Below are 13,725 nucleotides of genomic sequence, written 5' to 3'. Positions count from 1 at the left end.
CAGCAGTGCTTGGTGCAGGGCAGGAAGCATTTAATTGCAGAGCCCACACTTACATACCACAGGGCAAATCTGGAGCTTCCAGATTGGCAAGGCAGAATGTTTCTGGGCATATGGTAGGAAATCCAGAGTAAAACAATGCAGAGCATGCAGACAACTCATGAACATGACAAGGCAGCAGATTTGAACCTGGAACACTGCCTCTATGAGGTAGTAGTGCTAGTGGATGCCCCACTCTATGTTCAACCAGCATATAGCAGATTTCAATAATCTTCTGTATATAAATTCAACTACTACAGTCTATTTTTTTTATCACCCTGTGGATTGTTTCTGGTATATTAAGTATAGAAATACAGAAAGGAAAAGTATAATGTATCCATTTTCAAGCCCACTTAATCCAGTATAATGTCACTGGGGGAGGAGCTATCCCAGTATTACCTGGTGCAAACCTGCAACCAAATTTGGATTAATCACTGGGAAGACCAAATCAGAGTAAGATTGTTTACTGTGAAATCAGGACAAACTATTAGCTCCAGTGAGTAATACAAATACAGAAATATTTTAATAAATATATTAATTTGTGACAGTATAAAAGCAAGCATGAAAAATGGATATATTTAATTAAAAAAATGATGAAAAGAAATGTTATTGATTGGCTGTAATGAAATCAAACAGTCATATGAGTTGTGCTCTGCTCTGTATTTGGGCGCTTCAGGATCAGAATTTGGTGTCTTCTTCATCGCATGTTCTAATGAAGTCGGCCTGCTGGTAACAGTACTCTGTGAAGTGAATTTAATGACACATATCAAGCAGATTGTAAACAGATTTATTGGCACGCCATCAGTTTGCGTGATGGTGATAAAATGACAATTAATGAAACAATGGAGAACAGGAATGATGTGCTGACCAATAGCTGCAATATAAATAAATTCTACTCAGATAAACACGTTCAATAGATTATCACAAAACGATTATAATAATGTGAGATTGTAATTTTGAGAGAGATCCTCGTGCTGTGAGCTCCTGTTTGCTACTGACTGCCTTCGGCACACAGGTGTAAGGTCCGGCAGGGGGCGTTGCCGACTTGAAGCGTACAAGCGTTTTGTGAGCTTTGATTGGCTGCAGAATGCGAGGGGGCGGGAGCGGCTGCGCTGTGAGGGACTGCAGTGGATCAGCTGAGTGGAGCCCCAGCGGAGAATCACAGCAACGCAAGTCAGCCTAAATCCCGTCCTGTGATCATCCTGCACTCCGTTTCACTATAGTATGGCATCTAGGAGAATGGAGACTAAACCAGTGATAACCTGTCTGAAAACACTCCTCATCGTCTACTCCTTCGTGTTTTGGGTAAGCGAAACCGACATTACGAGAAAGCTCTCGATCTACTCATTACGATTTTGCGTTTTAAAAAAAGATTTGGTGTTTTATTCGTGAAGGTTTATTTAAGAAACGCATCAGCGTCTGTTTTGCCATGCTGCAGAAAAACACAAGTGCATGTTTATTACAGCGGTGATGGAGGAGTCGTCTTGCATTGCTGCACATTTGTTGTTGTTACTGCTGTTGGTTGTTATTATCAGTTTATTTTCAAATTAGCTGTAACAAGTTTGGAATAATATGATAATAAAAGCAATGTTAATTAAAGATTATTTTATGTGTTTGTTCAGTTTACAGCTGACGACCTTTATAGATAAGCGATGTAAATAGCATTCGATGATAATGATTTGACTAAGAGTCCACAATTATAGAATTTAAAATATACGTCTACTTGCTGGATATTTAACAGGCACACACCCAGGAATCCGTCGCCGCATAAAGGCTTTAATAGCGTCGTTAATTCCTTTTTAAGAAGCAGCGTTGTCTCAAGTAGCGGACATGAGACGGCTTCAGACACCTTCCGATAAATACGTCGATTCGATCCAGAGAGAGAGAGAGGTAAGACTCATTTTATCGGATCTTTCGAGTCTTTTATTTTTCTTTGCGCCAGTAAGACGCCGCCCCGGCGCATCTCCGTGTTGCGGATCGGGAGTTTCTACTTTGTAACGGTCGCGCCAGCCTGTTGGGCCACTTTATTTTGTAAAAATGCACCGTGGAAGATAGGCATGCTATTTTGACACGTTTCTAATTGTGGTGAACGCAGCGTATTGCAAGGATTTCTTTTTAATGGTAACCCTTTAAATGCGCACATATCGGTGTGACAGGTGACAGCTTGTGGCTTTTGGATTGGAGGCTCTCGAATTTCTGCCATTCTTCTCGTCTCTTTCGTTATAGTAGATCACAGATGCCCGGTGTATGATCTTATTTGAAATGACAACGCTTGTCATCGCTTACTCAGAGCGGTTAAAAAATGAAATGCCTTCCTCTGTCGTGGTCGCTTTATGTTGCTCTTTTAAGCGAGGTGGTTCTTTGACTTTTGTATTCCAAAGCAGTGGTTTTAAATATTTCACGAAAAACTCTAAGTGAAGGGAAAGCCTGACTGTAACCATCTCTGTCTCTGTTTACGTGCAGGATAACGGTAACCGAAATAAATTACTATTAACCCTGTGGATTAAACAGGCCCTCCTATTCACGTTTCCTAATGAGTTGATCATACTATGCTTTAATGGGAGGTTCTGCATTTCATGAAAATTTCTAACTTGTAATATGTTGAACTCATTTTTTCTTAATGGAAGTATATCTAAAGCATTCTCTTGTCCATTTCTTCCTTTGGGATATGTACTGTGCATTCCATAAGTTGCCATAACAGACCACTGATCCCATTGTAGCCATTCATACTAGCACAGTGTTAAGTGACTGGGTTCAATCCCAAGCCACTGTGCATTTTGCATGTTTTCACTGTTTTGACATGGGTTGTCCTCTGGGTATTTTGGTTTTCTTTTCACATCCCCAAAGACTAATTGGTTAGATTACTTCATTATTTTCATTACGCTTTCCCTGATGGTTAGGATAATTGGCAATATTAAACTAGTGATGTTTAAGTTTGGATGTTAGTGTGAGTGAGTCCATGTTTGCTTCCTGTCTTGAGCCCAATAACCGCCCACAGCTCAGTTATTAAGTGGGCTAGAAGCAGGGGTGGGCAAAGTCTTTCCTGGAGGGCCGCAGTGGCTGCAGGTTTTTGTTCCAACCCAATTGCTTAATAAGAAGCACTTATTGCTCTAGAAACACTTCTGCTTCATTTTAGTTATCTCCCTTATTAAGATTTTGAACCCTTATTGCTTATTTAAGTCTTAAACAGCTGCATTCTTGGTTTTTAATTGCTCCTTATTAGCAATAAGATGCAAATGACAAAAGAAACCAGCAGTTATCCATTTTGCTTGTTACCCTTTACACCTGTGTGTATTTATCAGGCACTATTTGGTTTAATTAAATACTTGGGAGGAAAGAGAAGAGAAAAAAGTGAAGGATTGAGAATTACCCATCCGTTTTACACTTCAAAGTATTTGGATGATATCCTTAGAATGGAAAAAAAAACTAGGATATGAGAATGACTTGACATAGCAGAGTTAAAGCACTAGCAAGCCATGAAATGTAATTATTGGCAAGGATTGTTTTCTAATTAAGCAACTGGGTTGGAACAAAAACCTGTGGCCACTGCGGCCCTCCAGGAATGACTTTGTCCACCCCTGGGCTAGAGGATGATGGATGGTAGGTTGAAGCTAAGTTTGACTGTTTCTCTGGACATCGGCTATATGGGGTTTTCACATTTTAGGAGCAGTCCAGTTTTCCTCTGACATCCCAAAGACTTCTGTGTCAGTTGAACGTGAAATGTTTTAAATTACTTCAAAATTCTAAATTGGCTGTGTATGAGTTTGAATATGCCCCATGATGGACTGGCACTCCATCCAGGGTTGGTTCCGAGCTTGCACCCAGTTCTGTTGGTATAGGCTCCACCCCTTGGTGATGCTAAACTGAGCATATCTGAAAATGGATGGACATTCTCCTACGTCTGTCTGGGTGTTTTCCACATACTCTAGTTTCTTATCGCATACCAAAGATATGTTTTCATTTAGGGCACACTCTCGCCTTGCAGTTCTGACCTCCTGTGACCAAGTAATGGGAGCTTAGACGATGGATGGATGGGTTCTTCTTTGCAGGACAGTGCTTTTCATTTATATGACAGTAACTGGTACCTCTTTTAAAAATGTTTGCTGTGGACAGAGCAGGTTTAAGTCGCTAAGTAACTGGGCTCTAAATCAAACATTATTCAGTGTCCACTTATGGCAAATCATTTAATTTTGCTCAATTCCTTGTATAATGAAATACATGTGTGAATATTTGTCTCATATGTCTGTACATCTAAAGTGTCATAGGGTGGTGTTTACTTTAATGGAGGTGCAATGTATTAAAAAAAGGCAATGGCCTATAAACGTCCCAGAAAACTTCACTGTAAGTTGTGTGAGATAATAGATTGATGAGTGTTGCAGTTCTGATCCATTACAGAGAAGAACTGGAAGCTGCTCATCAGAACAGAAATGTGTATGTTGAGATGGCTGCTGAGGATCTGTTTAGGAGAAAGAAAAACAAAGTCCACAAAATGGCAGAAATTGGGTACAGGCTGTTATGGAGAAACTGTGGAAAGTAGGCTGAGGTGTTTTGGTAGGTTGTACACAACATTGAGGAGGAACCAACTAGAAAAGCATGGTGACTGTCACCAAAAATCAAAAGAAAAGCAGAGACTTAAGGAAAGGCTTAGTGGCACAAGATTTGGATGTGCAGGGGAATGCTGCAGACAGGGATAAATGGAGACGGAGCATCTGGATGGCCAACCCCAACAGCAGCTTCATGTAAAAGGAATAAGGAAAATGGCAGTGCAGTCTCATGGATCTAGCATACATGGTGCAAATCCTATAGACTTTGTGCAAACTCCACATGGAAATTCTCCTCATGGTTGTGTTAGTTTTCTTCCAGGTACAACTGCTTTAACCCCACATTCTCAAATATGTGCAGTTTAGGTTAGTGTGAGATTGGGCTCTGTGATGGACATGTGCCTTGTCCAGGGTTGGTTCTTGCCTTGTCCCCAAACATCCTGGGGTAGTGTTCAGTACCTGAGACCCTGAATTGAGTTATATGTGTTTGAGAATGTTATATTTAGTTTGTTTTCTGCATCCTTGTATCCATCCAATAACACATTGAAGGACATTTTTGGAGGGTTTAATGCCAGCACATTGTGACCAATAAATTGTGTTCAGTGGTGGTAGAAGGCAAAGAGAGGAATAAAGTCAGCGTAAGTACCAGAGAGGGAAACTAACTTTGTCTGAGCCTAAGTCACTGTGTTCAGAGAGGAAATCCCCCACTATCTTCAAAGATTCAAGAATTATGTTTAAGTAGCCCTTTTACAAATGAGAATTGGAGACACTTTACATTGATAATACGTAAATACAAAATAATGACAATACATAAACCTAGCATAAAATAGGACTGTAGTACATATACCAAAATGTACAGACAAGTGTAAAAAAAAAAAAAAAAAAAGACAGGAAGAAACAATTAAAAAACATTATTAAATAAGTAAGATTTAGATTTAAATAGTTTGTGGAGCAAAATATTTAAATGGCCAGGCTCCAAAACTTTTACATCATAATAAAATCTATTAAATGGACTGGTGAAGTACCATGTAAACATTCCAGTTTTGAAATGTGTCGGTTGTTCAATGGGAAGTCACTGCAAATGAGACCACCCCAGGGTAGTCAATAAGTGACACACTTCTGGACATTAGTGGTCCCCACTAAGCTGAGGTCACCAAAGTGAGCCCAAGGATGTCAGGTGTGTGTGAGGGAGTCCTGCCTTGTGCTCAGTGGTCTTTGTTCTGACGGGACAGAGTATCTTGTTAACATCCTGCCTTGTGCCCTGTCCTTGCTAGGTAGACTCCATCATCTCCGCGACCCTTGGGATAAGAAGGTTTAGAAGATTAGATGGGAGTTTGTAGATTGCAGACAGTGATAGTTCATTTTGCCTGATGGTTAGTTTCTTCCAACCCAACTGGGCTAGTTTTGAGCCATGTTTTATTAGCTGTTTATGACAGTGGAAAAAATAACCAATTTGCATAACATTCTTCCAATTTTAAGGGTAAGTGTACTAATTTGCATAGTTGAAGCTCCTCTTTTGATGGAGAAATGTTCTGCATTCGCTCCTCTCTCTCTGCCACACAATGGGTGTGTTAATATAAACTTCATCTGTGTAAAACTGGAGGGGCCCTTGGCACATATTTGAATTTGAGAGAGAATAAATGATGGCCTAATCAGTACAATGATATTCAAGTTTTTTTTTTTTTGTTTAAGGGATTTTGGGCTGTTTGGACCTTGTCTAATCTGGAAAAGATGCCAGAAATATCTGTAAATACTTTTCATGTAGCCTGCTTAAGCTTACTTCATATCCAATTTTTAATTCAAGCGATTTTATTAGCAGTTACCACATCAGCCCTGTTATCCAATCCAATATTCTTTGACTTGTTCTCTGGTAGATGTCTTACTGAAAAGGTATGAGACCATGTAATAGTAGCGAAAAATTGTTTTGAAATATGAGTGGAGCCACATCATTAATTCACAACTCTTTGGCCTTGGACTGCGTGCAGCAATGTACCTCCTAGGGGCGCAATTGATTGTGTCCGCTAGGGGACATGAAGGCCTTCAGGTTTTTACAGTGACCTACAACTATTTTTCCCTTCCTTTTCTTGAGAGATGCTATGCTTTAACTCATTTTGTTATGACTTGTCCTTCATCTTTTCTCTTTTGACAAACGAAGCATTAACCAAAAGGGACACTTGTCATTGTCATCAGTCAGAGCTCAGGGCAGCAAGTGGTAAGTATAAATTGTAATTAATGGTAAATAGCTCTTGTAAAGAATACACATAACTTTTATATGAAGCCCATCACATCAGTGAATAACATCCAGCAATATTTCTTTTCCTGCTTGTTTAAATGGTGCAGAGCACACAGGGAGCAGTGTGGTGCATATTGGATTAAAAGCATAAAAAGACATCTACTGTATAGCCATGCACAAAGAATGGAGCACTCATGACCACTCATTTGGAGGTCCTATTTGCAAGAATTTAAATAGGAACACCTTTTTAAAATGGCTGCATTTTGAGTATCATGCAATTTTCATTCTTTAGGTGATACATACTGTTAAAAAGGGTCATACCAGTAAAGGACAGGGAGCTGGTATGTAGGAAAGATAAGTTAGAGGCTAAAATATGAGAGTAAAGAATTGTTGTCTAGGTTCAGTGGTGGGCCAAATGGTACAACTGTTGTGTTTTTTAATATTTTTTTTTCTTGCCGTTCTTCCAAGTAGTGAATTAAATTAACCCTCAGAAAAGTAGGGCCCTGTCGTTTATATCATGAATGTCTGCTGCTGGTTGATGCTGTCATTTTGGTTCCCCCATTCTTTCAGAGGCTGCTAAACCCTGATAGACACACGTCTGTTAGTTCAGTGCTCCTCTTCCCTTATCTCACCTTAGCCTGACTAAGGATGAGGTGAGGTCCGTAGTGTGTGGGATTCATTACACATTTCCCATGTGATACTGTTTCATTTGCAATATTAGGGTGTTGTACCATGTTAGCCATTATGAATTTATTGGCCAACTAAAAAGATTACAATATGCAAGCTTTTGCGGCAAGTCAGGCCCCTTCTTCAGGCAAGATGTAGAAGAGGCCTGAGTTGCCTCGAAAGGTGTCATTTTGCTTGACATCTCACTATTTGCAATATTGGAAATACACAGAAGAAAGTTAAATTTTCAAAAAGGAAATTTAGGACTTATTGGTGTGTAACCTTCGATTGGGACATGCAGCCTATACGTTTCTGTTTTTCCAAAGTTGAGCATCATCCAAAAATATAATTACCAACTGTAGTGAAGCTCAAATGAAAGGAACAGCCTGTGAAGAATGGACAATCTCAGTATCAGAAGTCCAGTTAGTCATCTTTGTCTCAACGGACTCTGTGCAGGATGTGGACTTGAGTTTTCATCCCAGGAGAGGACTCCATGTGCTGTGAAAGTGTGCTACCTAAGTGAGGTCAACCCAATTACATATACTTCAGTCAAAAAATAATAGAGAAATATCTAAAATGCATTCTGTGGTTAATTTCAAATATTCCACTTCTATTGTAGTGTTGTGTTATCTGTTTCCTAGTTCATACACAACTTGAAATAGAGTTGTGCAATGATGTGCATTTTTAAACAATGAACTGTTGTTGAATTTCTTGTGTCAAAGAAGGAACCCATAATGAACATTCATAAATTGTTCAAAATGTATATGGAGGCAATCCTGTTGATAAAAAACACTCTAGCTGGTGGCCTTCAGCATTGTGGGTTCTGGGTTGAGCTCATTGATGTACCTCACTCTGGTTGGCCAATAACAGCAGTCATTCTGCTGTTGCTTCCAGAAAGGTGGACATGCTGTTGTATTTCACCGGCATAAGGCTTTGAAAATCTGGCAAATACATCTGGTTATGCTGTAAGTTTTCTGTAGTAAATTATCAGCAATAAAAACAGTTTTTAACTTTTATAATATTATGAAGGCTAGGAGACTCATTTATTTAGAATGCTTTGATGAAAATGAAAACCTCCTCTTCTCAATGTATAGTTGCGAACCAGTGTTCCCATTATTCAATGATCATTAAAGCTTTTATCAAATCTACCTTATGTGTCACCTTCTCCAACTCATATAATGTCCAGCTTAGGTCCTGCTGATAGCTCAAGTCCCTCTGGTCCCTCACTGATTTTTCTTTAATTATTCCACTGTATTTAAATAAGTACATTACTTTATTAGCCTCTGAATGTATACTCCTTGGTGAACTTCGCTCAATACGGTACTGTGCTTCTTGTGATGTTACATGCTAAAACTAATTCTGCCCGCTGCCTATGTATGGCTAATGCTAAATCCTTAGAGACTTTAAGAAGCAGTGACATCTCTAAACATTCTTAGTCCTTAGAGATGCACAGAATAGAAATTACTTTTTGTTTTTGAGTCCTTATTTGTGATAAACTGACTGGTTCTTTAAAACATGCGAAACTTGGATTCTGTAGACTGATATTGACAATACAAACAGTAAAAATACAATGGCAGATGGTACTGGACCTCCTGCCTCCAATGACATAGTATCGCTCAGATCTAAAAATGGACAACTCTGTGCCATTTTGCTGGTTTCCTAGCAACAGCTTTTGATGACACCATAGCACAAGAAATGAATTTTGGGGTATCAACTTTAAAATATTTTAGCTGGGTTTCAGAGCAAAATGAAAAGGTACTCGGAAGCAACAATTGCTGCTATTTTATTTTTGTATATTATGTAGGAGTGAAATCAATAGTTCATGTTTATTTCCAAATACCAGAAAAGGCTTTATTTTGATCAGGTGCTGAAATGCTTTAGTGTTTATACTGTACCACCAGGTGCATCTGTACCACAGCTAGCTGTCTCTAGTGTCAAATTTCTTAAAACACCTTCAAGGTTTAAACTCTCAGCCAGAGTAGGTTACAGTGATCGAGAGTGTGGGTGTAGTAAGCTGTCCAAAAGAGACATACTGCTCAGCCTGCAACAAGAAGCCTAGCCGAACCTACCACTTTGCCCGTATTTGTTTTTGGATAGACTCAAGTGTCAGACAGAACAGACAATATACTCCTAAATCAAATTCATGTGAATTTTGAGGCAATGAAATATTTGGAGGCTCCAACTCCTCTGAGCTGATAAAGCTTCATCCATTTCAGACTCTCTTATCCTTCAATGTTCAGGTGGTATACAGAGCCATGCCTCATTCCACTCTAAGATGCATAGAGCTCTTTTAACCAGATACTGCCTGTAGCTTGGCAAATTAAGTTAATAATTATCTTAACCACTTTATTAGTTAAATCTGGTGCTACTTGTCTAATTCAGAGTTGACTCCTCTCTCGCACTTCATGCAGCCTCATAGACTTTAGTCACCTGAGAATCTTAGATTTAGTGATCAAGTGAAAAAATGGCTAGATCTAGCACTCTTACTGTTCTTCATTACTGTTTTCTCAGTGATGGGTACATAAATGCCTATGGACTCGGAAGGAGCTCAACACCAGTTCTCAATCATGAGTTTGTTGACTTTGTCCAAGGAGCAGTAAACTAATTAATTCTGTTCATATGAATTTTGTGCATGGCAGGAAAAGGGAAATAAGGTTCTCAAGGCCTCATTTTGTAGCCAAAAGTGCATAGGCAGCTCATTTCACAACACACTTGTGAACTGGGAATGAATAACAAAACAATGCAATTTGAGAGAGAGCATGTGCAATCAGTATTTGAACGGTATCAGCACGGTTGTCTCCCGCTTCAACTGGTGAACTCTTAATTTGAAATGCATATTGCCAAGGCCTTTCAATGGGGTTATATTCTGCCAATATTTTTTAATTTGGTATTTGGCAATCCAAGTGTAAGTTCTCAATCAATGAATCTGTTTTAAGCTTAATTTCTAACATACACCTTAGGGCCAGATCAGATTGAAGAGAGGATTTTCATATAAGAGCAAAAAGAAGATAAGATGTAAGGATTAATTAACAGAAAATCATTACTCTTTGCTTCATTCTGTTGATCCAAAGAGGAAGTTGGGCTTTAATTCCCTACAGACAACCTATTCAGTTTCTTTTCTGAATAATGCAATGATATTTATTTAATTTATTATGATGTCAAAATGTCCTTTTAATCCTGGTAGATAAAACCAAAATCACAGTTACAGTACCAGCTTATTAGATGAGTTGGGTAAACTGAAAGTTGTTGTCTTGTTTACAATTTATTTTCTCTTATCTGTGTGGCATTTTCACATTTTCTTTGCCGGTTTTTCTTTCTTTTCATAACTCATTATCAGTGAGTTGCCCCCATGTGGGAGTGCCTGTGTATGGAGAGGCCTGTGATGGATGATGCTTCATCATGAGTTTATTCCTGTCTTGTGATCAATGCAGCCATGGTAGGCCCTGTACGGGATTAAGTGAGTTTTAAAATGTTATGTTAATCTCTAAAAGGTGTTAGTAAATTTTGTGTTTGCCATCACTCCTTGGATTTCATTGTCATTTCACCATGTTTCATTGTCCTTATTGATATCTAATGGCTCATCCTCTTTTCAGAAGTGCTTTCTGAAGAGAAAGTGTTGATGGTAGCACTCTTTCAATCCCATTTATATGGAGACAGTATCACAGTACATCCACTTCTTATTAGAGAAATCAGTTTATAGATTTGCCAATTAAATAATGTTAACTATTTTTTTGGAAAACAGCATATTACATAAAATGCATGGAAAAGTGACATCTTGGTCTGCATTTTGAGCCCACATAGACAACACATTCAGCTGTAGATTTTCTACATTTAGTTCAGCTACATCTTAATGTTTCACTACCTTGGATTTCTATTTGTTGTTCTCAGAGTTGCTTATTTTTTGTTTTCTAATCAACTATTTGCATAAATAGAACACTGCAGGATTAGTGAGGTATATGCCAACAGACAGGCAGAACTGTGAGTAGTCTGTGGTTTATGTATTCTTCACAGATGGCTTGAATAAAATGTCCACCTCCCTTGTACCTTGTCTGTGTCAATGAGGTTAAATGGATCACAAAATATGAATTGTTGGCTGAGTTTGGAACATGAGCCTGAAGAGTCGTGCTGAATAGGCGACTCTAAGATCAGTATGTCTTCGAGCTGCTTCCTCCATTTGGTTTATTTCAAAGCACTTCTACTTTGGATTAAGTGACTTGCTTGAAGTGGTGAGAGAGCCAACTGTGCGATTTAAACCTGAAACTTTTTTTTTTGTTATTTTTATTGGGGCAAGATGGGTTACTTTGGTAAGTGTGGATTGAAGTGGTGAGGCTGCAGGATAGTGACGACAAGAACTGGGTGAATGTAATGCATCTGATTACAACCAATATGTCGCGTATGGGGTTGCTAATAAAAGGCTGACCAAGGGAGCAAAATCATCATTGCACAATTGTGTGAAAACATAAATGGGGATCCAGTGTTCATTCAGCAGGACATTTTGAATGGTGTAGGGTACTGTGTAACACTATGGTGAGCAGGCAGGCTGGTGTTGATTCTTGGAGTTTTGAGTTCTTCCACCAGGTCAGTACTAGACCAGTGTTGTCACTGATTTGCTCTTTTCTGCCAATATATATGGAAATGGCTGAATTGTTTCATACCACATTATTTTTTGTTTTTTAAAGTTCCTACATTTCGCTGCTAAAAGACAGAAAACCATGACAGTTCTCCATTAAGGAATGCTAATACCCCTTCATCTCAATGTGCTTTATTAATGAGCAAGTGGAAAATGCAGAAACCATGGAACAAGATAGTGTAAATGTTTAGAAAGATTCAACCCTGTATGCTGGTAAATGTTAACAAAGATTCAACCCTGTATGCTGCAACAGGTGTACAGTCTTGCTTTATTGTTAATCACTTTAATATCATATGCACTTTAACCCTTGAGTTCTTCCCTAAAGTGTATATTCAGTTTTCCTACCTCAAAATGCCATTTAAATTCACGTCCAACTCCATAGTCCACTTTGAAATTGAAAATATTTAAATGAAGGTGTCAAAATTAAAAAATAATGTTCACCTACTCACTAACATGTTTTGTGTGCTACTCGGATTTGTTATACGTGGATCTTTTGAAACTGAATCTGTTCATGCGTGGAGAGAGGCCTGCCGAGAGAATAAACGAAGTATTGGATGAGCGGCGCCTTCCTCCTCCAGGTGACAGATGGCATACTTTTCACAATCAGTCTAATGTGCAGCACAGTATCATAAGGCTGTCCATGGGTTCAATCTTTAAGTAAAAAGATTAGGGCATCTTCTGGGACTAATCTTGTTTTTTTTCTCTGCGTCATCCCTTTATTCCTGCTCCACATTTCTGAGAAGTGGTGTAAACAACCATTTAAATACCCTCTGACTTTAAAGATTTGTGTTTTTACTTACATTGAGCCAATTTTTTTTTTTCACATTTCCACAGTCCATTTCAGAATTTTGTTTTCTTTAATGACAAGTTCCATTTTTCTGGTTACTATGTGGGGTTTTTATTACACTGATGGATTATTTTATTACTCTGACTACAGTTCAATATAACACTGAAGGTGTTGACAGTTGCGTCTCGCTGTGAATGTGAATGTGTTTTGTTCTTTTAACAGTTCTAATGTGCACTTGTGTTTGATAGAGATGGAGGGTTGCCCTCCACATAGTGAGAGATGGGTTTCTGGAAAGCCATTCTTTCAAGTGTTTTCAGGTGGCTTGACTTTTGATGTTAAAAAACAGAAATAAACAATGTTTTCATATGCTGTATTTCATGGAAAGGCAAACCTAACTTGAACCTGTAAACACTGTAAAACCAATTTCTCCTACTTACTCTGTTTAACCGATCTTCTTCTCATTTTTATTATTAATATTCGTATTATTTATCCATCTTATAACCTGATTTTTTTTTTGTTCAGGAATAGTGTATTGTTATTATCAAAACTATCTTTATTTCTTTATATCCAAGGCAGCTCACAAGATCATGAGACGTTTCAATTGTTTTTAAATTGGTGTACTGACAGGTGAAGGGCCGTACAGGCATCCATGCAGTAAGTCAGAGATGTGTACTGAGGCAGCAGTGTTGAGTTTTACTGTACACTATGAAATATTTCTTAGTTGTTTTGGGGGCAAAAAGCCACCGATTGGTCAGGGCTTCCAGCGTCCATAAATTGGGTCCGACAATATATCTGTGGAGAAATTTGTGCATGTCTGTGAACCAGTATGATC

General features: G+C 38.6%; 1 protein-coding gene across 1 annotated transcript in view; it reads left to right on the top strand.

Annotated features, from left to right (window-relative positions):
* The first annotated feature begins 1,177 nt into the window (after positions 1-1,177).
* Positions 1,178-13,725, top strand: part of tspan7b (tetraspanin 7b) — a 319,697-nt gene continuing 307,149 nt past the window's right edge. Inside the window, exon 1 of the mRNA XM_028799788.2 lies at positions 1,178-1,341. Within this exon, the coding sequence (XP_028655621.1) occupies positions 1,261-1,341 (81 nt within the window). The 5' untranslated portion in view covers positions 1,178-1,260. The remainder of the gene's footprint in view (positions 1,342-13,725) is intronic.

The sequence above is a fragment of the Erpetoichthys calabaricus genome, chromosome 4, assembly GCF_900747795.2.
Source record: "Erpetoichthys calabaricus chromosome 4, fErpCal1.3, whole genome shotgun sequence".
Classification (NCBI taxonomy): domain Eukaryota; kingdom Metazoa; phylum Chordata; class Cladistia; order Polypteriformes; family Polypteridae; genus Erpetoichthys; species Erpetoichthys calabaricus.
This window is presented reverse-complemented; position numbering and strand designations above follow the sequence as displayed.